General features: G+C 38.0%; 1 protein-coding gene across 3 annotated transcripts in view; it reads left to right on the plus strand.

Annotated features, from left to right (window-relative positions):
* Positions 1–422: 422 nt before the first annotated feature.
* The window catches only part of SNCA (synuclein alpha), a 97869-nt gene continuing 72524 nt past the window's right edge, over positions 423–25767 (plus strand). Inside the window, exons 1-4 of one of the 3 annotated variants that reach the window (XM_036411456.2) lie at positions 423–571; positions 1945–2092; positions 10348–10389; positions 15512–15654. In XM_036411456.2, coding sequence (XP_036267349.1) covers positions 1972–2092; positions 10348–10389; positions 15512–15654 — 306 coding nt within the window. In that variant the 5' untranslated portion in view covers positions 423–571; positions 1945–1971. Of the gene's footprint in view, positions 572–665; positions 701–1636; positions 1760–1944; positions 2093–10347; positions 10390–15511; positions 15655–25767 lie in introns of those variants that run through there. The other 2 variants (XM_036411470.2, XM_036411446.2) reach the window with 2 other exon arrangements.

Consider the following 25767-nt stretch of genomic DNA (forward strand, 5'->3'; position numbering starts at 1 on the left):
CCATTCATCAAATGTGAGCGACCCGCGGGCAACGTGCTCCAGGTGGAGCGGGTGGGAGCGCCTTTCTGAGCCTCCTGCCTCCCCGGCAGCTCCCCGAGGGACCGGCTCTACCCCAGACCCCACGCCCCCAGGTTGGCTCTGACTTAGGGGGTCCCCGTGAGGAGCCAGAAGGAAAGGCAGAGGGAGGAGGGGAGGAGGGAGAGAGGGGAAGGTGTCAGCCCAATCCTAGCCGCTCCATCGCCACCAGAGTCCCCATGACCCTGAACTTGAGGTGAAGCGCAGAACACCCCCACCTTTCTGCCTGGAGCCGGGGTACAGCCCCCCACCCCCACCCCCCAGGCCCACCCCCATCCGAGGAGAGGAGCGCAGCGCACCCGGCGCGGGAGGCAGCTGGCTCGGGGCGAGGGGCGGGGAGAGGCGCTGACAAATCAGCCGCGGGGGTGGCGGGCGGAGGGGAAGGAGAAGGAAAAAGAGGAGGAGGAGGAGGAGGAGGAGGATCCCGACGACGAGAAGGGGACCCGAGACAGGGGACGAGCGACCGAGAGCAGCGGCGGCGGCAACGCGGGCTGAGGTGAGACCCGGGTCCGAGCCTGGCCTGGAGCATCCTTGGCTTTCTCCCCGCCTTCCCTCCCGACCCACGTCTGTCTGTTTCTCCGGGATCCTCTCGTGCTGGGGACCGGGAGTGGCCATCCGACGACAGGTTCGCGGATTCGCCCCCCACGACCCCAGCCTCTCATCGCCGGGTGGTGCCGCCTGCAGCCTCTTCCGGGGACCACCCTCTCCGGGGCCGCCTCTGCCCTCCGGGTGCGCTCCGAGCCCCTTCCCCCCCGACTGCCCCTTCCTCCCCATTGACATCCTATTTGGGGGTCGTTATAAGTGTTTTGAAGAGGGAAGCCGCAGAGGGAGGAGGTAAGCACCGTGGTCTTGGAGGGGCACCCGGTGGGCGCGGGGTCACCTGGCCCCCTGGCCGGGCGCGCAGCCAGGGGACCCCCGCGGGCAGCCTCTCTCCGGGTTCGGTGCCTCTCCCTGCGCTGAGCTGGAGGAGAGTAAGTTGGCCAGGCTTCCCTCGGGCTTCCGACATTGCCTTCCTCTCTCTCCGAGGCTGAGAAGTCAGGCTTCTCCTCCGAGAGCAGCCTTTCCTTGGGGGAAAGCGCGGATGCTGGAGGGAGCGTGAGCATCCAACTTTCTCCTCTCTCACCTTCAACCCCCCGCTCCTCCTTCTCGAACTAGTGGTTGTGTTCAGCAACTAGTTAAATGGGAGTGCAGACAGGGCAAGTCAACAGGTTAAGGGGTTAACAGGTGCGGGAGCGGGGAGAACGCCCCCTCCGGCGGCAGCGCGCGCGTCTGGGGGCTGCGGGCGGGGCGGCGGGAGCGGCGCCTGTTGGGGGGAGATAGCCGGGGGCTGGGTGGGTGGTGGGGTGGATTAGAACTGGTGCGGGTGGGCTCCCCGCTGGCCTGAGGTTCAGCCACACCCAGGAGCGCAGTTCTCTCCCCTCCCCTTTCCTCGATCGGCCAATGTGACCTCTTCTAGGATTCATTTTCAAAGTGTCCCTGACCCCTTACCTCCAGCTCCCTGTCTCTTCCTGTGATCTGTCCTCTTCTGACTGACTCCGTCACCCTGCGCACCCTGGGAAGTTATAAGAGGGGGAGTCCATCTTTTCATGCAACTCCACTTGGGAAAGGCAGTGGGAACAGCTGAGATGATTCATCCCGATCCATGTTCAGGCAGCTAGACTTGGACTAAGCCAAGATGGATGGGGCATGCTCAATTTTTAATGCAAAAGCTAAAAATAAAAATAAAAAAGGGCTTCTTTGTCGAGTGGTTGAAGCAAGGGTACACCTAAAAGAGCCTCGCACTTTGGCGAGTTCTGCTGATCTCTTAGGGTGTTTCTAGTCTGGTTTTACCCGAAAGTTCTCACTCAACGTGTATTTTGTGTCTTGCAGTGTGGTGTAAAGGAATTCTCCTTAGCCATGGACGCATTCATGAAAGGACTTTCAAAGGCCAAGGAGGGAGTTGTGGCGGCTGCTGAGAAAACCAAACAGGGTGTGGCCGAAGCAGCAGGAAAGACAAAAGAGGGTGTTCTCTATGTAGGTAGGTAGCCCCGGGTGTCATTTTGATATTTATGACTGGTGCCTTAAGGTGATTGATGCTCCAAAGGCTGATATTTCTCCCTTGATTCATTTTTGCATCATCACTTGTCAAAAGGATGGATTGAGTCAGTTCTGTGTGGGTAGGTAAATGTGTATATTTGAGCTAATAGTAAAAAGTGAATGTAATCTTTTGGGGGTTTTTTTCCAGCTCACTGAATTTTGCAATAATTCCAAGGACTTTCCTTGTTTCTTTTAAAAATGTTTATGTGCCTAAATGACTATTTGGGAGGATTTTTTTTTAAAATCAGTATTTTAATATATGATCAAGAATGTTTTTAAAAATCAAAATCATTCAGGGGTTTTTAGTTTCTCTTGTCATTATGAAGACTATGTGCTAATCTTAGAGTATTCTTTTTAAAATAGGGTCCTGGGGTACCTGACAAGATACCAGAAAAGAAAAGGACAGGAATGTCTTTGGTGGAGTGATTCCTTGAGATCACTTGGCAAGCTGGAGACTGAGAGCTCAAGAAAGTACTTGAGGTTGAGGACTGCTATTAACATCTCAGAGACATTTATATAGTTCATTTCTCAATGATACACAAAATAAGTAATGAGATGGATGCTTGTCATCTGTACTTTCCTTAAATCCCCTCCTTGAAGTATTCATGAAAACTTTGACTCTTTTCCTTATCTTAAACTGCATTAGATTATGTATTATTTTACAAACTTCAGATTCTTTGGGGAAGGAACAGACACACATATATACACACTCTTCCACAGGGACACAAATGCATATATGCACACGAGTGCACACATGCACACATTGCCCATGACGCCTCTCGCCTCTCCTCTTTTTCCTCTGAGCTCCTCCACAGACTCTGGTGGGCCCTGTGGCAGGTGGGAGATAGGCCTATTGAGTGGTGTAGGGTTCTCTGCCCACTTCTGTGGGGTGAAAGAATGCTACACTGTCTCCAAAATAGATGGGCTGGAAAAATGTTATTCTCAGAATGATTTTTATGAATGTTTCTCATATTATTTTTCTCTCATGGTTATAGACTCTTTTATATTAGTTGATCTTAACACAAACCTTCAGTTTAATTACTTTCAAGATCTTAGAACATATTTTCAGGAACTCATTGAATTAAAGTGTTACAAGAGAACAAAATTGATGTTAACTTCAAGTTCTTTCTTGGGAAGTGTAAATTATGTCTTTTTTAGATGGAATTGATAATACTAAATCAGTGACATGCAGGTAATTAATATCTTTATAGTTGTTCTCAGTTTTCCAAGTTATGCAGCTACATACATACAAGTATTCTTTGATTTCAGATACTTTATAACTTAATAACTTTAATGTTTTCTTTTTAATAATAACATTCACTTGATTAGTTTTTAGTGAGTCCAGAACTGTTGGTAAACTTTATGTAAAGGTCTAGCGAATACATTTTTAGGCCATTATAACTCTGTCTCAACAGCTCAGCTCTGCTGTTGTCATGTGAATGAAGCCATAGACAATACTTAGTGTGACTGTGTTTCAATAAAACTTTATTCTTACCAAAACTGGTGGTGAGTTAATATAGCTCGTAGGATGTAGTTTTCTGACTCCTGGTAAAGTAGAACATAAACTTTATATTAGACAAAATTAAATTCTAATCCAGACTACACCACTTACTACCTCTAGGCTACTAGGGAAGTTGTTATGTACATTGCTCAGTACCACTTCTCTCATTTGTAAAAATACAATTTAGACAAATGTAATTACCTTGCAGAGATTTTGTGAAAATGTCATGCTAAAACAAAACATATGAGTAATAAAGCATACTTAAAAAAATTTAAACACTTTATTATTTAGAGCAGTTTTAGGTTAATAGCACAATTGAGAAAAAGGAACAAAGGTTTCCTATGTACCCCCTAACTCTACCCATACATAGCTTCCCACATTATCAACATCCCTCACCAGAGGGGTACATTTGTTACAATTAATGAATTAACTGGCAGAGCATTATAACCCAGAGTTCATAGTTTATCTTATAGTTCATTCTTGGTGTTGTACATTAAATAGGTTTGGGCAAATGTATAATGAATGTATCTATCATTTTAGTATTATACAGAGTGATTTCAATGCCCTAAAAATCCTCTGGGCTCTATTTATCCCAGGGCAGAAATTTTAATGAAGCCTAGTTAATTGATTCTTTCATGGATTGTCTCTGCAGTGTTGTATCTAAAAAGTCATTGCCATACTCGAGGCCATGGAGGTTTTCTCCTATGTTACATTCTTGGAGTTTTATAGTTTTGCATCTTACATTTGAGCTATAATACCTTTTTAGGATATTTATTATTGTTGTTTTGTGAAAGTCTCTGTCTAGATTCCTTTTTGTTTTGTGTTTTTACATGTAGATTTCCAGTTGTTCCAGGATCATTTGTTGAAAGGATTATTTTTGCTCATTGTATTGCCTGTGTGCCTTTCTCAAAAACCAGTTAACTACATTTATGCAGTTCTATTTTGGGGCTCTGTTTCATTGATCTATTTGTCTATTCTTTTGCCGGTACCACTCTCTAGCTTTATAGTAAGTCTTGAAGTCAGATAGTGTCAGTCCTCTAACTTTGTTCTTCTCCTTCAATATCATATTGGCTATTCTGGACCTTTTGTCTCTTCACATAAACTAGAATCTTTTTGTCAATATCCACATAATAACTTGGGATTTTGATTGAGACTGAGCTGAACTATAGATCAAGTCAGGAACATCTAACATATTGATAATAATGAGTCTTCCTATTAATGACCTACCTTCTGACCAGCGGTATGCATGATGCGCACTGCATCAGGGGGCAGACTCTCAACGCAGGAGCGGCTGAGCGACAGCAACTTTGCAGAGTGCTTTCTTGCACTCCGGGACCCCTCAGAGGCTACTGGAGAGCCAGTTTCAGCCCAGTCCCTGCCAGCCAGGCTAAGGGACCCCACCACTCACTCCACAGATGCCCTTCAAGCCATGAGACTGCCCCAGGTGCAGCCCGCCAGGGAGGGACCACCAGAGGTTGGCTCCAGGGCATGTCTGGCTTGTCTCTCCCAGTCCCACCCTGCAGCCACCTTCTAAGTAATTTCCTTTTAATGTGCATGAATCCATGCACCGGGCCAATGGTATCTCTATATTAATTTAGCTATTTGATTTTACTAATCAAAATTTATACAGATATTGTATCTATTCTGTTAAATTTGTACCCAAGAATTTTATGTTTATGGTGCTAATGTATTATAAATGAGATTGTGTTTTTAATTTCAGATTATTTTTGCTCATTGCTAGTATATAAGAAAGTAACTGACTTTTATTTATTAACCTCATATCTGCAACCTTGCTAGAATTAATTATTAGTTCTAGGAGTTATTTTTTTAAATTATTCTTCTGGATTTCTACATAGACTATCATGTCATCTGTGAATGAAGACAGTTTTTCTCTTTCACATTCTATAATATATACTTTTTATTTTGTTTTCTTGTCTTACTGCATTAGCTTGGACTTCCAGCATGATGTTAAAAAGGATTGATGAGGGAGAGATATCTTTGCCTTATTCCTGGTCTTAGTAGGAAAGCTCTTTGTCTCTCACCAGGAAATATAATGTTAGCTATAGGTTTCTTATAAATATTCTGTATCAAGTTGAAGAAGTTACCCTCTAGTTCTAGTTTACTAGAAGTTTTTGTCATGAATTTTATCATAGTTTTCATGAATTTTGCATTTTGTCAAATACATTTTTGCATCTATTGTTATCATTATGTGATTTGCCTTTTAAACCTGTGGTATGATGAATTACTTTAATTTTCAAATGTTGAACCAGCCTTGCATGCCTGGAATTAATTCCACTAGGTTCTGGTGTTTAGTTCTTTTATACATTGTTGTATTTGTTTCACTAATATTTTGTTGAGGATTTTTGTAAAACATACTTTTATATAAAGGAGCCATGGTTTTTATCAAATTAAGTTCTCCAATAGAATAATTACTTAGTCAACATATATATTTTTATCCTTACAAACCTATTATCAATTACTAGTTTGGAAAATAGGAAGTGACTAAAGAAAAAATTCTAATTTCACTGTGGCTAAAAAAGTTTTGCATACTGTTTTCATGAACTTCATGAGAAAGTAATTTTTTTTCCTTTATAGTATTATACTTTTGGCAACTACCTTTTTTAAAAACATTTTTATTGATTTCAGAGAGGTAGGGAGAGAGAGAAAGAGAAAGAAACATCAATAATGAGAGAGAATCATTGATCAATCATTGGTCCCCTACTGGGGACCGAGCCCACAGTCCAGGCATGTACCTGGGACCCTTCAGTCTGCAGGCCAACGCTCTATCCACTGATCCAAACCAGCTAGAGCAGGAACTATCTTTTGATTAATTAAAGAACTATCATAAGGATCAGTGTTATTTTTATGATTTTTCTTTTTGAGTGATATTCATGTTTTCAATCAATATATTTCAATTTAATAGAAGATAATCAACCAAGTGGTTGAGAAATTATACATTATAATAATACAAATTATTCAAAAACCATCTGCTTTTGAAATTGAGAGTCAACTTCAAAAGCAGATGGTTCTCTTTAGATAATGATAAGTATTACAACAGTAAAGGAAAAAAATAATCTTTAAAAGTGTTCTAACACCACTTCACTTACTAAGCAATAGTGACTGTGAGTATGGATTGCTATAAAGTTCTCACAATATGTCTCACCTGCACCAAGCTGGTAAATTCAACATAACATGAACAGCATAGTTGAGTTCTGGCAACTGGTCATTACTTCCAACCTTTTTCACAATGGGATGTGTGTAGGCCACCTCAGCTCAGGAAAATTACTAGTACTTATGTCCCTTCAGCTTTCATATTTTTCTAGTCACATTTTATAGCAATGTTTTTTAAATCACTGGTTACTCATCAATTAAAGTTTAATTAATGGATCCTAATAAATTATTGACAGTAAACAATAGGTCATTTGTTGGATAAGAAGCAGCATTATCAAGATTCTCATTTATCTTTGACTAAGGATACATTCCATGACTTAGCCAAAGGCCAAATTCTCAGGTATTACAGAGGAAGAGAGAAAAGACTACAGACCGTTGTTAATCTGCTAGTATTTTTAAACATATGGGTTGCAAAGAGTGACAGGTGGTTAGTAATTAAAAATATTCTCTCAAATACAGTCTGTTTTCATTTAATATAGTTCCAGGACACATGGATTCAGAAACCACAGTTAATTAAATAATATGAGTCCCTAACAACACAGTTCAAATTTCTGTTACCACAACACATGAATTGTGAGTGACTGCATAAAATACAAACCGTGCTCTTAGCTCTTCAGTCCTCAGGTCACTACATAAATAACAGAAACCCACTGTGATACATGACCAAATCACATTGCTTCTTTCAATGCCTATTGGTGATTGATCTGATTGGTCACATCTGCTAGTCAGTTCATATAGACAGCAAAGCTCAAGGTTATATTACATCCATGTGATATTTCACAAAAATGCATAATTGAATTAGGAAATTGGTCCTAAATGATGCAAGTGTAGCAAGAAAGTGAAAAATGCTGAAAGTAAAATTTGATTTAAACATAAATTTATTTATGGATGAAATAGCTGGCTGTGGGAATATTGACATCGTTATAATTCAAGAGACTCTAGATGTGCAGCCAGAGGAACTTATTGAAGCTCTAAGTATCGACATGCACATAAAAGTGGTTGTGATGAATAAGGTGAGGATGCCCCAGAGGAAGTGGCCCACAAAAACAGCTCACTTTAAAAGAACAGAGACATAATGATGACAATAAAAGTACAAAGGGTAACATTTTAAAAACTGATCCAAATTTACAAATTTACAACTAAGGTTTAGGAAACATGTTGCTCCATCTGGGAAGTTATACAATGAAAACAAGAATACACACAGTGTTTAAACTACTTTACAAATAAATAAAAATATTTTTTACAAATAAATAAAATATTTATTCTCAATGTATTAAATTACAATATACTAAGTAAAGATTAGTTTTACTAATTTTATTCCTCTGTGCATTTATAAATGAGTAAGAGCTTTTAATGTTTTAACAAAAAATGGTAGAAGTCACAGAACAATGGTAATTTTTACCACTCATTGCTTAATTAATTGTAATTTTTATCATTGATTTTTAAGGTCACATTTCACAACTTCAGTTCAGTTTTCGCATAGTCATTTTATGATCTCATAATATTATTCAAAGTGAGCATTGCCTGAAAAATACACCACACATACACACATACAACATCATGTATATAGAGAAAATGTATACACACACTTTGAATAATTATAAAGGCAGTGTTTATTAAAATATATTTCATTTTCACAATTAAGCTATCATCTTTTAAATGTGTATACATTTTTTGGAACACCTTGTATGTGGGTATATGTATGTATTTGAATATATATAAAATACTATCCTAACATCTGCACAATTTCATTTATATGAATAATGATCCAGAAAATCTGAATCCAGAGTTTATGTTTTTAAGTACAAAACTATAGTTATTGGGTTTTCTTTGAGAATTTTTATTAGTCTATTTGAGCCAAATTGATGATATATGCTGGGGGGCAAGATATCAAATGCTCCTTTGTTTTATTTTTATTGGAGATCTTAAATATATTCAAAAATTGGAAGTTCTTAAATACATATAAATAATTTTATTAAATGTATAATAGAAACTTTTGTTGAATGTATTGCATAATGGGAATTTAAATATGATGCATGCAAATTTTACTTAATGTCATATTGATATATTTTCATAAATATATTTAATAAACATGTTCAATATTTTCCTGTATATTTATTTAGTTCAACTTATCTATCATCTTATTATTAAAAAAAATGAATGTGTACTTCTAAAATTTTACATAAATTTGGAACTAGAAATTGTCTCAAACCAGTGTTTCTCAGATTTCATCTATGAATTACCTGCGTTAGATCATAAGGGTTGTTAAAAATGCAAATATCTGTACATTATATTTACTGAGTGTTTGAGGCTCTGACTCAGTCGTCAGCATTTTTATCTATTTTCCACACAATTAATTCTGATGTACTCTTCAGTTTAAGAACCAGTTTCTCAGAGATTATTTCATTAATTTTATGTATGAATTTTATTGATAAAGAGACTGAGGCTCTCTTATACTTTTCCTTTGATTTAAAATGTGTTTACACTTATTTCTAGCATATTTAGTAAGGGTTTGAAAAACAGTGCATTTTAAAACTAAAGATTAGTAAGCAGCTTAATATCCAAATATAAGTTTAAATATTCACATATTTTGTCTTCATTTCTTTATATTATTTTATGACTGATTGAACTACATTATTTGACTTATAGTATAGTGAACCTCCAATCCATTGTTATTTTTCTTCAAAAATGTTTTATTAAAAAACTGGTATGAATTACACTGAAAATGCTATTAGAGGACTTAAATTATTAACAAACTTAGTTTTAATAAAAATATTAATACATTATTTGTATAAAAGGTGGTCAAAATTTGGAGGAAGTTTCTGTCTTTTGCCATCTTGAAACTAGTGTTAGTAATACCTAAATGATAAAATACTCAATTCCTTCTAAAGGTTTACCTGGCTTAGTGGAAAGAATATGAGAGTCATTGAGACGTTGATTTGAATGTGTTTGTAGCCAGTTATTACTTATGCAAGTTTAGAAAAATCATTTAACGTTTATTTGTAATTTGTTCATATATAAATTGAGCATAATATACCTATGAGAAGTGTTACAGGTATCAAATAAGATGAGATATAAAATGACTTTTACGTAATAGGTGTTCAATAAATGTTGATTCTTTCTTTCCTCCCCACTTCTACTTGTATTTCATGGGTGAAGTAATCTTGGTTGTGCTGGATTTTAGTAAAGCTGCCACAGTTCTGGATCCAAAATAATCTTTCCACTCACCCTGTGGTGTCTCACCCCCACCTCTGTAAGTTGATATGTGAGGTGGGACACAATGGGATAAAAAGTCATCATGTGTGCTAAAAGCTTAATTGGAGAGAACCTCCTGTTAGCTTTCCTTCCTTCTTTTGTTATGGTAGCTGAATTTCCTTGGTTTAGGTCTTTTGGCCCCCAGGATATCTTTGTATATGAGCTTCTACAGATTGAAAATTTGTTTCAATTAGTTGTATTTAAAATGAGCTATTAGTGTTGTAAGTCCAGTTTGAGACTTATGGTTATGCATTTGTTTGATTTTATAGGCTCCAGAACCAAGGAAGGAGTGGTCCATGGTGTAACGACAGGTAAGCTCCATGGGCTGTATCCAGGGATGATGTGGAAAATGCCTTGCAAGCTGTGTAGCCCCAGCACTAACCATTCAGAATGTCAACAACCACTGTACCTGTAGAGGAGCAGTCTAAGGAAACCTCAGCTCTGTTTAATCTTAATCCTTTATTAAATATTTTAAATAGGTAAATATTTGTTATCTATACTAATAAAAGAGAAACATGCAAATCGACCAAACATCTGCAATGCCCACCAACCAATCAGGAGTGTGTATGCAAATTAATCAAACAAAGATGGTGGGTTAATTTGCATATGCAGGCACAGAGCGGCTGGACAGGGTGGGACACCTGTTATGAGGGTGAGGGTGGAAGATGGAGGGAGCTTCAGGAGTGGCACTCCAGCCGGGAACAAAGACTTGCAGGCTCCCAGGTGGCCAGGAGGGAAGCCAGGGGAAGGAAGGCCTATTCTTGCATGAATCTTTGTGCAATGGGCCTCTAGTAAATAAATAAAGCAATATATTTAACTGTCAGAAATGGTGAATCTGAATTGACCATTTATGTTTAACTTACAAAGTTGTATGGAATATGAATATTCTGACATATTTTTCTGCCTACAATATCCAAGGAAAATAAATTCTTCCTATTAGCCAATCCCAAGGTAAAATCCTAAAAAAATCAGCTTTTAACCGTGTCTTTTTCACCTCAGGACATCATTATTTCAGTTGCCAACTTCATGTATCACATTATAGGGAAATATGATAGTGTACTTAATCTGGACTTATGGAATGATATCTTTGAAGGTGCTTTAAAGATCAAAACATAAATTATGATATAAGCTTACCCAGTTTTTCCCTCCTGAGTGTATGGTGTAAAAAACTTCCTATTGAGATTTTCTGAAAGCATTGATTCTTATAAACTGAAATTTACTACATTTAATCAAATACTTAATTTTCAACATGTTCAAATTTAAACTTTCTTAATAAATTACTTTATAATATAAACTCCTTTATTTTTCTCAAATTTTTAATTTGTATGCCAATTTAAAACTAGATCTTAATTTGATTTACTGTATCTATTCTAAAAGTTGGTGCCACATTTCCTTCCTGGAATTTTATTAAGTTAGTTAAAGTCAAATATAAATCTAATTAATGTAATAATTACAGATATACAGATAATTCTTTTTAATGGATTCAAATTTATTTGTTGAGTACCTATTGTGAAATAATATTAAAAAAAATAAAATAGGATCTTTGATTTTAATAAACTCAAAATATACTAGTGGAGATAAATAGACATACTGGGAAATAAATCATAGATATATTTGTTTATTTCAGATAATAAATATATCTGTAATACTGAATTTGCTGAGTAGACAACACTACTTGATTTAGGGATGAAGGCTTCTGACTGGATGAAGCTGTATGAACCAAAATTGGACAGACTGGTACATTTGGAGAAAAACATAAGCAAATTAAAATATTAGACTATAATTGGTTGAGAGGAAGGTATCCTTTTTGATCCTGGTAATAATATATTTTCCCTTAATATCAATACAAAACATTTATTTGTCCTAGCCGGTTTGGCTCAGTGGATGGAGCCTCAGCCTGCAGGCTGAAGGGTCCCAGGTTCAATTCGGGTCAAGGGCACATGCCTGGGTTTGGGGCTCAGTCCACAGTAGGAGGCATGCAGGAGGCAGTTGATTAATAATGTTCCTCTCTCATCAATGTTTCTATCTCTCAAACTTTCTCCCGTCCTCTCTCTCTAAAAATCAATAAAAACATACTAAAAAAATTTATTAGATGTAAAATGTACCAATTTGAATGTGTTTCTTTTTCTTTTTCTTTCTTTTTTTTTTTTTTTTTTACCCTTTGTTTAAAAGACCTTATTAGAGGGGAAAAAATAAGGTTAAGGTTAATGGATAAATTTACTAGATAAATCAAGTCTTACAGAAATCTTTTTAAATGTTATCTTTTATTGTTACATGGATACTCTGTCATTTTATAATGTCACTAATGTAATGGAAATATAACAAAGCACAAAATGCATTTTACTATGCAGCTTATATGTATTAAAATAGGTTAAGGTTTATACATTTATACTATTGGTAATAAAAGGGTAACATACTAATTATACCGGACATCTTCCGGATATTCTTCCGGACATCCTTCCAGTCAAAGCTACAGAGGCTGGGGCCGAAGATGAGGTGGTTAGGAGCGAACAGGCCAGCAGGGGAAAGCAGTAGGGGTGACCAGGCCAGCAGGGCAGGGCAGTTGTGGGTGATCAGGCTGGCAGGGAAGAGCAGTTAGGGGGGTCAGGCAGGCATGCTGAGTGGTTAGGGCAGGCGATTAGGAGCCAGGAGTCCCAGATTGTGAGAGAGATGTCCAACTGCCGGTTTAGGCCCCATACCTAAACCGGCAGTTGGAAATCCCCTGGGGGTCCCAGATTGGAGAGGGTGCAGGCCCCCTCCTGTGCACAAATTTTGTGCACCAGACCTCTAGTATATAAATAATTACCTAGTGTTGTAAAAATAAATTTTTATGACTGGCCAAAAAATTTATAAATTTGTAAAAAGATCACAATTTACTTTTGTCTTTGTTCTTCTTTGAACAAAGCAAGCATACCCTTGCCCTGGGCTCTCCCTCTGTCTGAAAAGCTCTTCCCCAAGATCATATATTTGGTGAACTCCTGCATCTCCTCCAGTCTGTTAAATGATACCTTCTTAATGGAGCCTACCTGGACCTGTTTAAAATTGGCATCATTCCCCTCATGTCTGATAGGCCTAACCTCTCCCTCTTAATTATTATTATTTATTTTATTTTATTTATTTATTTTTGCCAAAGGATTATCACCTTGATAATGAAAATGTTCATTATCAAGCAAAATTTTCTATTCAGGTTCTTGGGGGTTGCAGAGGAGAGGTTGGGTGATGACAACCCAAAGCACATAATTCACTATTTTTAATGGATCGACATTCTAGAAATGTTTAAAAACATGAAATTTACAGTACAGCTTTTCACTGGCATTTAAATTTGAACTTTGCATTGCGAATAGCTATTACTCCTTAGGAGGCATCAGTCATGTCCCAGAAGTGGCAAAACGCAAATATCAAGCAACACCTGCTGTGTGCTCTTCTTGGTTTTAGCCTCCAGGGTCACTTGTCTCCCTCCCCCATTGCCCAGGACCAGGAGAAAGCCTCTTTGTCCTTCCAGACCACCAGAGCTCCTACAGATACCGACTGCTTTGTCCACCTGTGTAATCATTGCTTCTCCCGACTGGTGACATGAAATCTGTGCGATAACCATACGACTAGCAAGTAACACTGAACAGCTAACATGGTGTAACTTCCTTGGGTTCCTAGATGGGGACTTACCTGGAGAGGGTCTGTACAGGCACAAAACATAACAAAAATTGTGTCTCCATTTGCTTAGGATATAGCCTGAGAAAAAATATTACCTCAAACTCCAAATTCCTGAAGTGTTGGGAAAAGGCAGACAAACAATGAATTTGTGGGCAAAAAGGAAGCAAATATTGCATAGATAGAGATAAAAGATGCAAGGCCTACGTTTTTATGAGCATAAACGTTACAAGGTTTAGGTAAGGAGTTGTTTTGTTTCTTCATTGTCTTGAAATTATTAAAAGAGCAGACTATCGCCGAAACCGGTTTGGCTCAGTGGTAGAGCGTCGGTCTGCGGACTGAAAGGTCCCGGGTTCGATTCCGGTCAAGGGCATGTATGTTGGTTGCGGGCGCATCCCCAGTGGAGGATGTGCAAGAGGCAGCTGGTCGATGTTTCTCTCTCATCGACATTTCTAGCTCTCTATCTCTCTCCCTTCCTCTCTGTAAAAAATCAATAAAATATATTTAAAAAAATAAATAAATAAATAAAAATAAAAGAGCAGACTATCTTGTCTTTTGACACTCTTTCATACAATTATTTAATCAAAACAAGCATTTTTATTTGTGCTTTCTTTAATTGGTAAAATGCATGGAGAGAATATGTAAAGTTCTTCAATATATGAATAGTTCATCAATTATATTGGACAATGTCTTGGAGAATTTTTGATAGTAGATTAAATCTCTGCTTCTAAATAGAATCTTAAACTGTTGATACTGTTTTCTAAATATTTAACTTATTTTTTAAAATCTACTGAAGAATCATATTCTATTTTGCTTTGTGAAAATAAATTTTCAGTGTGTTCAGCAAACCTCTTCATTTTCATATTTTACTTATTATCTGACTCTCTCGTTCCCATTAAAATTATTGAAAATTAATCATATTAAAAGCCTTTCTGTTTCAACTGCCTGAAGTTTTATGAAAGGGCCCGAGGTTCCTCATAACTATCCCTTACGCTATTGTTTATTTCTGATAGTAACATGTGTGAGCAAGGATGTGTCATGTGACTCAGAAGGTATGGGGGTTGCAGAGGAGGGGTTGGGTGATGATAACCCAAAGCACATAATTCACTATTTTTAATGGATCAACATTCTAGAAATGTTTAAATCTTGAGTGAGATAACAGAATTGGCACTAAGCCCTGGCTGACATTACTAAGTGGTTAGAGCATTGCCCCTCACACCAAACAGTCATGGGTTCAATTCCCTGTAAGGGCCCATAACTGGGTTGCAGGTTTGATCGTGCACATGCAGGAGGCAACCAATCGATGTGTCTCTCTTGCATTGATGTTTCTCTCCTTCCCCTTCCTCCTCCCTCTCTTAAATGCTTTCTAAAAATCCATGGAAAAATATCCTAGGTGAGGATTAACTAAATAGCACTGAAATTGGAATAAAGAAGTAAATTTCATGCCGAGCCTGATTCACTGTAACTGCACCTGTCACCATAGCTTTCTGCAAACTTTAATAAAATATAAAGCAAACTCAAATTGCTCGTGGCTTTAAATTTGTGACCATAAACTTCAAGCACCTCTTAGTGATTAAAACAAAACATCTTAGCAAAAATTCAATATTTGGTTCTACGCTCACTTTGAAGTCTCTACAGCTTTCCTTTCTTCTGTTTCTTCAGCTGCCTGTGGCATGTGTAAATATAGGTTCTGAGAACTGGACAGCTAGTGTGTAAGTCAAATTAGTGTAAGTTGCTGTTGTTCCATCCATCTCTTAATCCGTGGTTGCTCTTGATTTATCCCAGTGGCTGAGAAGACCAAAGAGCAAGTGACCAATGTCGGAGAGGCAGTGGTGACCGGGGTGACAGCAGTTGCACATAGGACAGTGGAGGGAGCCGGGAACATTGCAGCCGCTACTGGTTTTGGCAGAAAGGACCAAATGGGCAAGGTATGGTTTCATACATTTCACGTTGTTCTTGTAAGCTTATGAGGTCGCGGTGCCTTTCCATGCAAGGCTCTAGACAGGAATAAGATGCTTACTTGGGGAGGGATGACTGACCCTCTCCATTCAAGAGGGTCAGTCATCCCTCCCCAAGTAAGGGATGTACAGCCCTTATTTGGAGAGCCTTTATATGGGTCTTCTTTGGTGAGAGATTAACCCAGATAAATGCCATGAAGACTGCATAATGATCATGATTGTTTCATTCTATGGGAGAAAGTTCATGAAATGAACAATGTAATAAATGCCACAGGAAGAGTGACATTTCAGAAAGAATGGGTGCTTTCATGTTGGCTATGAATCTTGGAATGTCTCTTTGTCAGAATATAACAAATCACTTTGTGCCCAATTTCTACATTTTCAAAATGAGGATCTTTCACTTGATTTCTTCCTAATGACATCGTCTCCGTTTAAATGACATGTTCAAATATCATGTAACAGTTTATTGCCAAAAATATGTTTGTGGGAACAGAGCTACTTGAAGTGCATAATAATCAGGCATCACGATTCTGGGTTGATTTAAAAATTTCCAGAAGAGCCGAGACCGGTTTGGCTCAGTGAATAGAGCATCGACCTGCGGACTGAAAGGTCCTGGGTTCGATTCCGGGCAAGGGCATGTACCTTGGTTGTGGGCACATCCTCAGTAGGGAGTGTGCAAGAGGCAGCTGATTGATGATTCTCTCTCCGATGTTTCTGACTATCTCTCTCTCTTCATCTCTGTGAAAAATCAATTAAATATATATTTTTTTAAAAATTCCCAGAAGAATTTTGACTTTGCATCTTTGATGCAACTGTGACTCTAGTATGAATGTATAAAAGATATTATGACTTTCGTTTTAACCAGGTAAGCAATAGAAAACGAGGTGTCACTTAGTTAAGAATTTGAATGATAAAATTAAAGTATTTCCAATTTTATACTGAGCAAACTCAACCATTTTACTTATGGTTTAAATGGGGCGGGGACACATGTATCCCCCGCCCCATTTAAAACATACAATATAAATTGCAAATAAGGCATGAAAGTGCTTTATTTTATAACTTTCATGACCACAGCAGCAGAACGAATTTTGCTTTTCCCCTTGTTCTTCCTTGAACAAAGCAAGCATACCCTTGCCCTGGGCTCTCCCTCTGTCTGAAGCGCTCTTCCCCTAGAGCCGTGGTCGGCAAACTGCGCCTCACGAGCCACATTCGGTTCTTTGGCCCCTTGAGTGTGGCTCTTCCACAAAATACCACGGCCTGAGCGAGTCTATTTTGAAGAAGTGACGTTAGAAGAAGTTTAAGTTTAAAAAAATTGGCTCTCAAAAGAAATTCAAATCTTTGTACTGTTGATATTTGGCTCTGTTGACTAATGAGTTTGCCGACCACTGGCCTAGAGCTTATACTTGGCGAACTCCCTTATCTACTCAAGTCTTTATTAAAGTACACCTTCTCCATAAGGCCTGCCTGGACCTGTTTAAAATCAGCAACATTCTCCGCACCTCTGGCAGTCCTAATCCCCCTACTCTTTATTATTATTTTTTTCTTTTTTTGCCAAAGCATTATCACCTCTAACACAGTAAATTAGTTGTTACTTTTTTTATGTACGTTGTTTATTTTATTTCTCCCCTTCTAAAGTACAAGCACCATAAGGGTAGAATAAATGTTGTTCGCGAATATTTCACACATGTCCAGAAAGTGCCTCTATTTTCTGGCAAACGTCCCTGAGTTCCTCCACTCCATGTGATCCTGTATGCCAGCTTACCTTGATGGATCATGAAAACATTGATTAAAAAGGACAGGACTATACACTTATGACATATTTAGATTGTTTTTGCGTGGAGTTCCATTGTCTAGGGCAGTTGATGCTAATTATGGAAAATCTGGACTGGGCTTTTAGTGAAGTTCTTCAGCTAACACTTGAATGTATGGTTGATGATGGTATTTCTCTGTACAGAATATGTTTTTCAAATAATCTTATCACTTGAGCTAATAGCTACAATAGTCCCTATTTTGTGTCTAAAATCATAATTGCATTTATTGTTTTATTACATCTCAAACAAGGGAGACTTCAGATATCAGTACAGAGATAATTAACCTTTTGTGTCCCAGACACTTTTGCCAATCTCATAGAAGTGATGGACCCTCTTTCTTCCAAAAATGTGCGCTCTCATACACACACACAAAGGCTTAGTGGGATCATGGGAGCCCTAGACTGACAGAGCCCACGATTCAGACCACCCCCTAGTTACACAGGTGGGAAACATGAAATCTACAGGGAGGAGTTAGTTCAACATCACAGAGCCAACTGTAACAGGCTGGATCCCAGTAGTGCTTTTCCATCCATTACGTCCCTTCCGCATAACCTGGCATCCTCTGGGTGTTTATAAACTGACATATGACAAGCAGATTTAACTGGAGAAATTCTCAGCTTTAGAATATTAAGAAACCATGGGCACATGTATCCCCCGCCCCATTTAAAACATACAATATAAATTGCAAATAAGTCATGAAAGTGCTTTATTTCTTACAAAATAGGACTTGTGTTTTACTCTCCTAAAATATTGCTATTTACTTTAATATTTTTAAGCAGAAATTTTAAATGATGTGGCATAATTAACCATTTGGAGATATTCTCTTATGGGTGCTTATAGATTCTCACAAATTTCTAATATGAATAAAGCCATAAAGCCTAGAAATTGCAGCATAGTTGTAGGGAAAACAACATTGAACTGGGAGTTGGAATGGCTGGTTTTCGTCCCTGCTCTGTCACTAATGGGCTGGGTGACCTTTTGCAGATCTCCCAAGACTCTTTCTCACCTAATGAGGAAACTATAATAGAAAATTGGGTTAAAGCCCCATTTAGCAATAAAATTTTATATTTCTATAACTTAAGGAAGACACCAATACACTTCTTTTATTGTGGTCACTTTCACTTCTGTGAGAAGCCAAAAAATCTAGGGAGTTTAAGTAAAATGGTTGAGTTTGCTCAGTATAAAATTGGAAATACTTTAATTTTATCATTCAAATTCTTAACTAAGTGATTCTGATGAATGGAAATTCAGTGGTGCCTCGCATAAAGAATGCCTCGCACAGCGAGCGCTGCACACAACGAACTTCATTTCATGATTCATACAACGAACTTCGTTTCACACAACGAAGTCGCCCGAGCTTCCACGACCCCTTTGCCCGAGCTTCCACGACTGCTTCGCCCGAGCTTCCATGATCGCTGCCGATGTATTGCATCCTTCTGCGCAGGCACTGCAGGCAGTCGTTAGTCACTGCGCTTAACTTAAGCACGTATCACGGCAATCGTTCTTCATTACGAATTAAATCACGCACGTATCACGGCAGTCGTCCTTTTAAGTTAAACTCAATATTTTTTTTATATCATGGCTTCTAAAAAAAGCAGGAAGGTGATTTCTGTTGAAATGAAACAGGACAATGCTCAAAGGGAAGCGTCATCTGATAACGAGGAGCAACAATCAAACAATCAACCAATCCCAACTGCTGACATCAAGAACATCCTGGTCAAATGGAAAGCAGTTCAGGAGTTTACCAATGCCCACTATCCGGATTCAGCTGAAGCAAACAGGATCAACGATCTTTACTCCGATACTCTTGTCCGTTATTTCCGGCAGATGTTGGAGAAAAGAGAAAAACAAACGACTTTGGACAGGTTTTTCATGAAACCATCGGCCAAAAAGCAGAAAATGGATGAAGATGTGCAAGATTCGGTAGACTCTACTTAGTCTGTCTTAAAATTTAAAAAATGTGTTTTTTTTTTTAAAAAAAATTATGTTTTTAGATGTATCTAAATAAAAATAATAACAAAAAATTTATCTTTTTTTATGTCATCTTAGCATATTTTATGCTACAGAACGAATTATTTTTTTTAACATGTATTGTTATGGGAAAACGCGTTTCACATAACGAACTTTTCGCATAACAAACTTGCTCCTGGAACGAATTAAGTTCGTTGTGTGAGGCACCACTGTGAACAATTTATTATTTAACCATTTCTTATTCATTGAGAACTTATTCTCATTAATAATAATAATAATAATAATAATAATAATGCTTATTCACTGTGTACCAGAAGCTTTGTTAGATGTTGAGACTAAAATAATGAGAAATGTTCTAAAAAACAAACAAAAGAGACTGGCAATCAATAAACAATCAGGAGTTGACAGAGTAGCATTCCAGGCAAATGCAAATATGGAAATCTCATGTGCTATGGGGGTTCAGTGGCAAAACAAAGAGGGCTGTGGTGGAGCCCAAAGACACAGAGGGAGAGGCTGGAGGAATATGTGTCGCCACATCATGGCTGGCCACATTAAGATTGCTGGTCTTTATTCTAAAAATAAAGGGACCTATTGAAACGTTTTAAGCAAGGATGCTAGGTTACAGGTTTGCATGTTGAAAAGATGTCTCCACCTTAATGGGAAGAATCAGATTAAAGGAGTCAGAGTGGAAGCCCAGAGACCAATGAATAGATTGTGATGGAAAGAGGTGTTGACTGCATGTACCAATCAAATACAGTGCTGGTGGGGAAAGAGGAAAAACATTGATCAATTCAAAGACTATGGAGAAGGTAATAGCAACAAGATTTGGTGGTGCATTTCATGAGGTTTGGGGTAACAGGGATGTAACAAGTAGGGCTACTGGATGTTAGACTGTTGAGTCATGTTAGTACTATTCTCTTGATGGTTGGTGTCTTTCTTGAAGATCAGGAACACAGCAAGAGGAGCAGCTGTGTTAGTGTACAGCTTTCATGATAATTGGCCCATTACTCCCTGACTGAGGAGACAAAAATCCCTTCCTCCCTCCTTCTTTCCCTCCCTTTCTCCCCTCACCCCTTCCTCCTTCCTCCCTTCTTCCAACCATTTTGTGCTTTCCTGGTTTGTGTTTAAAAGAACTCTAGTATGCTCATATCTCTCTCTCTCTCTCTCTCTCTCTCTCTCTCTCTCTCTCTCTCTCTCTCTCTCTAAGCTTATCTTTGTGACATGCTAGATTTGATGTATTCTGTCTCCTTTTGATGTTACCAGGGAGATATGACATCAGATACCTAAGTGTTTTTGTGAATTTGATTATCATATAAATGAAGCCATTCTTAGTAGTCATTTCTAACAATCAGATATCAGATTAAAGGACAAATAAGATGTCTTGAATTTTAAGAATTTGTTTTATCAAATATTAGTAGCTTCTTTGATTAATACCTCAAAATAATACATCTTCTGATCTGTATTTTTATCGGTGAGCATACAAGTGGTTATCAACCATACAATTCATTTTTTGAAGCTCATTCATTTGATTGGCATGGAAGAAACAGACTACAAATGCATTGGCAGAATATTCAAGTTAAGTTCAAACAGTGATATTATACAGAGAGAATGTGTTTCCCATGTCTATTGAGAACAAGTGATCTGCTAGTTCCAATGATAACATGTATAGAAAGTAGCTTGCATAAGATTTGTTCTGTAGTTTAAAGTATACTGTTTAAAGTATACAGCTCATCACTAGAACATTTACTCCATCTCAATAGCAAAAGTACTTTGCATGTCCTTCTAAACAATCAAATCCTTGCTGAACAAATGAGTTTTTCCCGTGCTATCTGGAATGCTGGGGAAGAGCTGGATCCTCAGTCTCCCTGAAGTTTACAGTTTTGTAATTATCTGGGTTCACAGAGAGTGAAATTCTTGAATAAACTACAAAACTACCACCTGAGAAATAGTACAGCAGTCAGCTTCCTTATCACATTCCAGTTAGGCACTGACCAATCTATCAATACAAAGATTAATTCTTTTTGTTCAAGAAAAAAAGTTTGAAAATATTTATAGCCTCAGATCTTCCACTTCATCTGTTTTCTCTATTTTTTCTTCAGCATCAGGGTGAAGTTTTCTAAACAGTGCTCATGTGGAAAAATTAGATCAGATTATAAAACACCTTTTCTATCCTCAGCACAGAAAAATGTTGATTTCAAATGGATAGATGTGCGCATTCTCTGTAATCCTTCCATAATTCACAGGAGGATAGCTAACCAAGTGTGTGCTCAATGACTAAAACCAAGCAGGACAGAAGCATGTCAGGTTTGACATTACGATCTATGGCATTTAAGCATCCTTCTACTTAATTCCTTTGACTTACGAGAGCTATCATGTTAGCTTGATGCAGTTTTATTTTTAAGCACTTGAGTGTTATGGACATTTCTATTAAATGATTAATCAGATGATGGATGGTGCCATCAGCTAAGTAATTTTAGGTTGACTTCACAAGTAAGCCGAAGGTCATAGACAACCTTTCAGATTTCTTTGAAGAAGCACACACAGATCATAGAAGTAATCTTCGCATCGTTCATGAGAAGGTAATTAGAGATGTCAAGATTAGTGAAGTATTTTATAGTACACTTCCTCCTTAAATGATTAATAATGATTGATATACTGTCTTAAATAATTAAAAGTTTGAGTATGGACTTGTGCTTGATCTCAGAAGGTAACCAACATGACTGTTAGTCATATTTACACCTAACCTAAAAGATCTGTGGCACAATGAATTGCCTGATCTTGTATTTCTGGTGGGAGAGGCAGATACTATTAATAACATTAATAGATTTCTTAGATTAAAGCACGATGTGGTAATTAAAGAAAAAACCTATCTGTAACATTTTGACATGTGGTATGTAAAATCAATATTTTATACTCATGTGAGAGTCAACTAATGTAGATACACTATCTATTTAGAAACACATCCATTATGATGGGCTTTCATTGTACCTAATAATATTTCAAATATTTCATTGACTCAGGGATGGATGAATCATGGTTCCTAATGATCCTTAATCCTGCAATGTAGTAAATAGGAAAATATATCTTAATTATAAACAAAGAGGTAAGAAAGATAGGGTTATGGTTATGTTTTTTATTAAAATTCAATAGCATTCATTCTGTTAATGGGTACTTTATATTAAATCTTCGCCAAACATTTGAATATTTACATTACAGTATAAGTACTTCTCTAACAGGTGATTCTGGAGCCACTAACATATATTTATGAACATCCCCAAAGTAGTATTTACATCTTATCAAGGCTATCCTATAAAAGCATAATATGCAAATTGACCAAACTTCAGAAAGATGGCAGGGGTGGGCCCAGCGAGCAGGTGGCTCCAGGCCAGCTAAGGTGTGTACCAGTGGGCAGAGGGAGGGGAAGGTGATGGGACGATGGGGCACTGGTGACCAGTGATGGGGCAATGGGGGCTAGCACCATCCCCTGATCACCCGCCCGATCACCTCCCGCAGAGGGAGGCCATGGGAAGTGGTGGTGCAATGGGGTGCGGGGCCAGAGGCTCACTGCTCAGCAACCTCCGATCAGCCCTCCCTGATCTCTCTCACTGTGCTCCCTGTGGGAACCAGGCCTAAGCTGTCAGTTGGACATCCCCCAAGGGCTCCCAGACTGTGAGAGGGGATTTTCATACATTGGGCCTCTAGTAATATATATTAATGCAAAGAACATTGAACCATAAATTATGTTGGCTGGATAAATGATTAAATGAATAAGTGAAAAAATAAAGAATATGTATTTTGTCTTTCTGATTAGAGGTAGACACTGTCTTATCTTTCTTTTGGGTCCTTCATACTAACACGGTATGATGGATCTATTTGGAATTCAGTTTATAAGAATAAATTCAATTGCAACTTGATGGATTGTGAAGAATAATGTGAACTTTTAATTTAAGAAAATCAAATAGATTTTAACTATCTATGCTTACAAGGAAATTATATGTCTGATAATCCATAGTAGCAAATCACTTCCAATTCATATATATTCCTATTTGATTATTGGAAATGCTAAATAAATAAATGAATAAATGTATTCTTTTATTGCCACACAGATTTTCTGAGTATGTCCATATAGCTTTGCCTGAGACTCATGAATTGTGTATTTTTTGCTGTCTCTAGGAGAATTGGAGAAGATATATACTTCCTATTATGTCACTGAATTTTAGGATTCACATAATTGCCTTGCAAAGCATATAATATCATTTAAAATATTTTATCTTTAATTTCTAATACTATGAGTTATGTAGAGTAGGCCTCTTTAAAAAATAACCTCTTTTGGGTAGTGAGCACATCATGCAATATACAGATCTTGTAACACAGAAACACACACCTGAAACCTGTATGTTCATGTTGACCAATGTCATCCCCATAGATTTAATTTAAAAAAATAAATAATTTAGAAACAAAAATAAATACATTTTAAAAAGTAAAAAAGTAAAACTAATCTCTACCAAATACTAATAACAGTTTCTAATAATAGTCCTTCTACAGCAGTCTCCCTGCAAAGGGGAATTAACATTTTCTTGTTTGAAACCACACCAGTTGCTAAGTATTCTGACTAAAGCGCTCTACATCTGTTTTGATCCACCATGATAGCCAGCTGGCCTTTATCTGCCTATGGGTCTTCTGGTTTACCTGTACCATTTGATTCTATCATCTATTGGAAAAGTATGACTTAGTGTAGAGAGAATGTGAGTTGCAAGTGAGGGAACATGAAGTTGCTATTGTCTCTCTCCCTGTGCTCAATTTTATCATACACCTCCCTGAGCACAGATTTTCTCATCTGTGAAATGAAAGTGTTGGATTAAATGAGTTCACAATGTTTCAAGTCTGTGTTTAATGGCTTGGATTTTAGGTTCATTTGTTCAATTACACATTGCCAGACCTCTGGCAACTCATTTAACCTTTCCAAACCAAAGCCTCTCATCTATTTCTGGCCAGCCACCGCACACAGTCAGAGTGCGAATTAAATGGAACAGTGCAGACAAAAGATAAACAATCAACCGTAATGCATTAAACAGCTAAAACATTTTGCTAAGAAGAGTCTGCCTCTTCTCTAAAAGTTGTGTTAGATAAATGATGGTGGAAAGTCTTTTCCATATTTGTTGACAGTTTGAAGACTTTTAGTAAGCACAAAGAGGGGGAAAACTGTGTAACACAAAGAGGGAAAAGCTATTCCCTGAGCATTCCACTTTAACTACATAAAATGAAGTCACACTACTATTTGTCCTTAGAGTTTCCCAAAGGAATGTGGTTTCATTGAATATTAGACTCATGTTGTAATTAGAAAAAAATGATTTGGGGAACCTCTGGAGTAAACAAAGTTAAAAATTTTCTCTCTTAAACTGAAAAATTTCAGAGCCCTAATATGTTAGGGTTATGGGTCTTTCCTACTGCTGTTTTTTTTTGTTTGTTTGTTTGTTTTGTTTTGTTTGTTTTGTTTGTTGGTTTGTTTGTTTTTCCAAATCCAGGGAGAATAGTTCTGGGTGTTCAGTGCAACACAGGTTTGACATATCCTGGGCTGACTAAAACTGTCCCCAGTCACTCTTTTCCTCCTTATTTTTCTTTTTTCTTTTTAAAAATATTTTTAATTGCTTTCAGAGAGAGAAAGGGAGAGATGGAAACATCAATAATGAGAATCATTCACTGGCTGCCCCATTCCCCTCCACACACACACCCTACTTGGGATCAAGCCTGTTACCTGAGCATGTGCCCCAACCATGAATAGAATTATGACCTCCTGGTTCATGAGTCAATGAGGCTCAACTACTGAGCAATACCTGCCAGGCCCTCCTTTTCCTAATAATGGTTGGTTTTCAGGTCCTGTATTAGAAATATTTAGAAAGATTATAAGGACTCAGCACCCCATATCCTATTCTTCTATAGCCATTTTTCTGTAAGAGCCCTTGGGACAAGGCTAAAGAAACAACCCTCTTCGTGTGAGGCTTTTGTGCCAAACCCATAAAGCTCCTTTCTGACCAAGACAGAGGTAGGCCTGAGCAGTTTGCAATTGTAAAAATTGGCTGAGGCGTCATCTTGGCCCCTCTAGTTAAATCCAAAAGCAGGGAAGTGCTTAATTTGAAAGAGGGTAGAGGGTTTCTCCTCAAGCTGATTTTTCATGCCAGAACTTTCTAGAAGGGGAACAGTTCCAGATGAACAACCCTAAGGTCATCGGAATTTGACACCAAGGCCTAGTTTATAGTCTTTAAGACCTTGTACTTAATCTTATTTTAGTTATTTCCAGTGT

The sequence above is a fragment of the Pipistrellus kuhlii genome, unplaced genomic scaffold (genome assembly GCF_014108245.1).
Source record: "Pipistrellus kuhlii isolate mPipKuh1 unplaced genomic scaffold, mPipKuh1.p scaffold_m20_p_1, whole genome shotgun sequence".
NCBI classification, from domain to species: Eukaryota; Metazoa; Chordata; class Mammalia; order Chiroptera; family Vespertilionidae; genus Pipistrellus; species Pipistrellus kuhlii.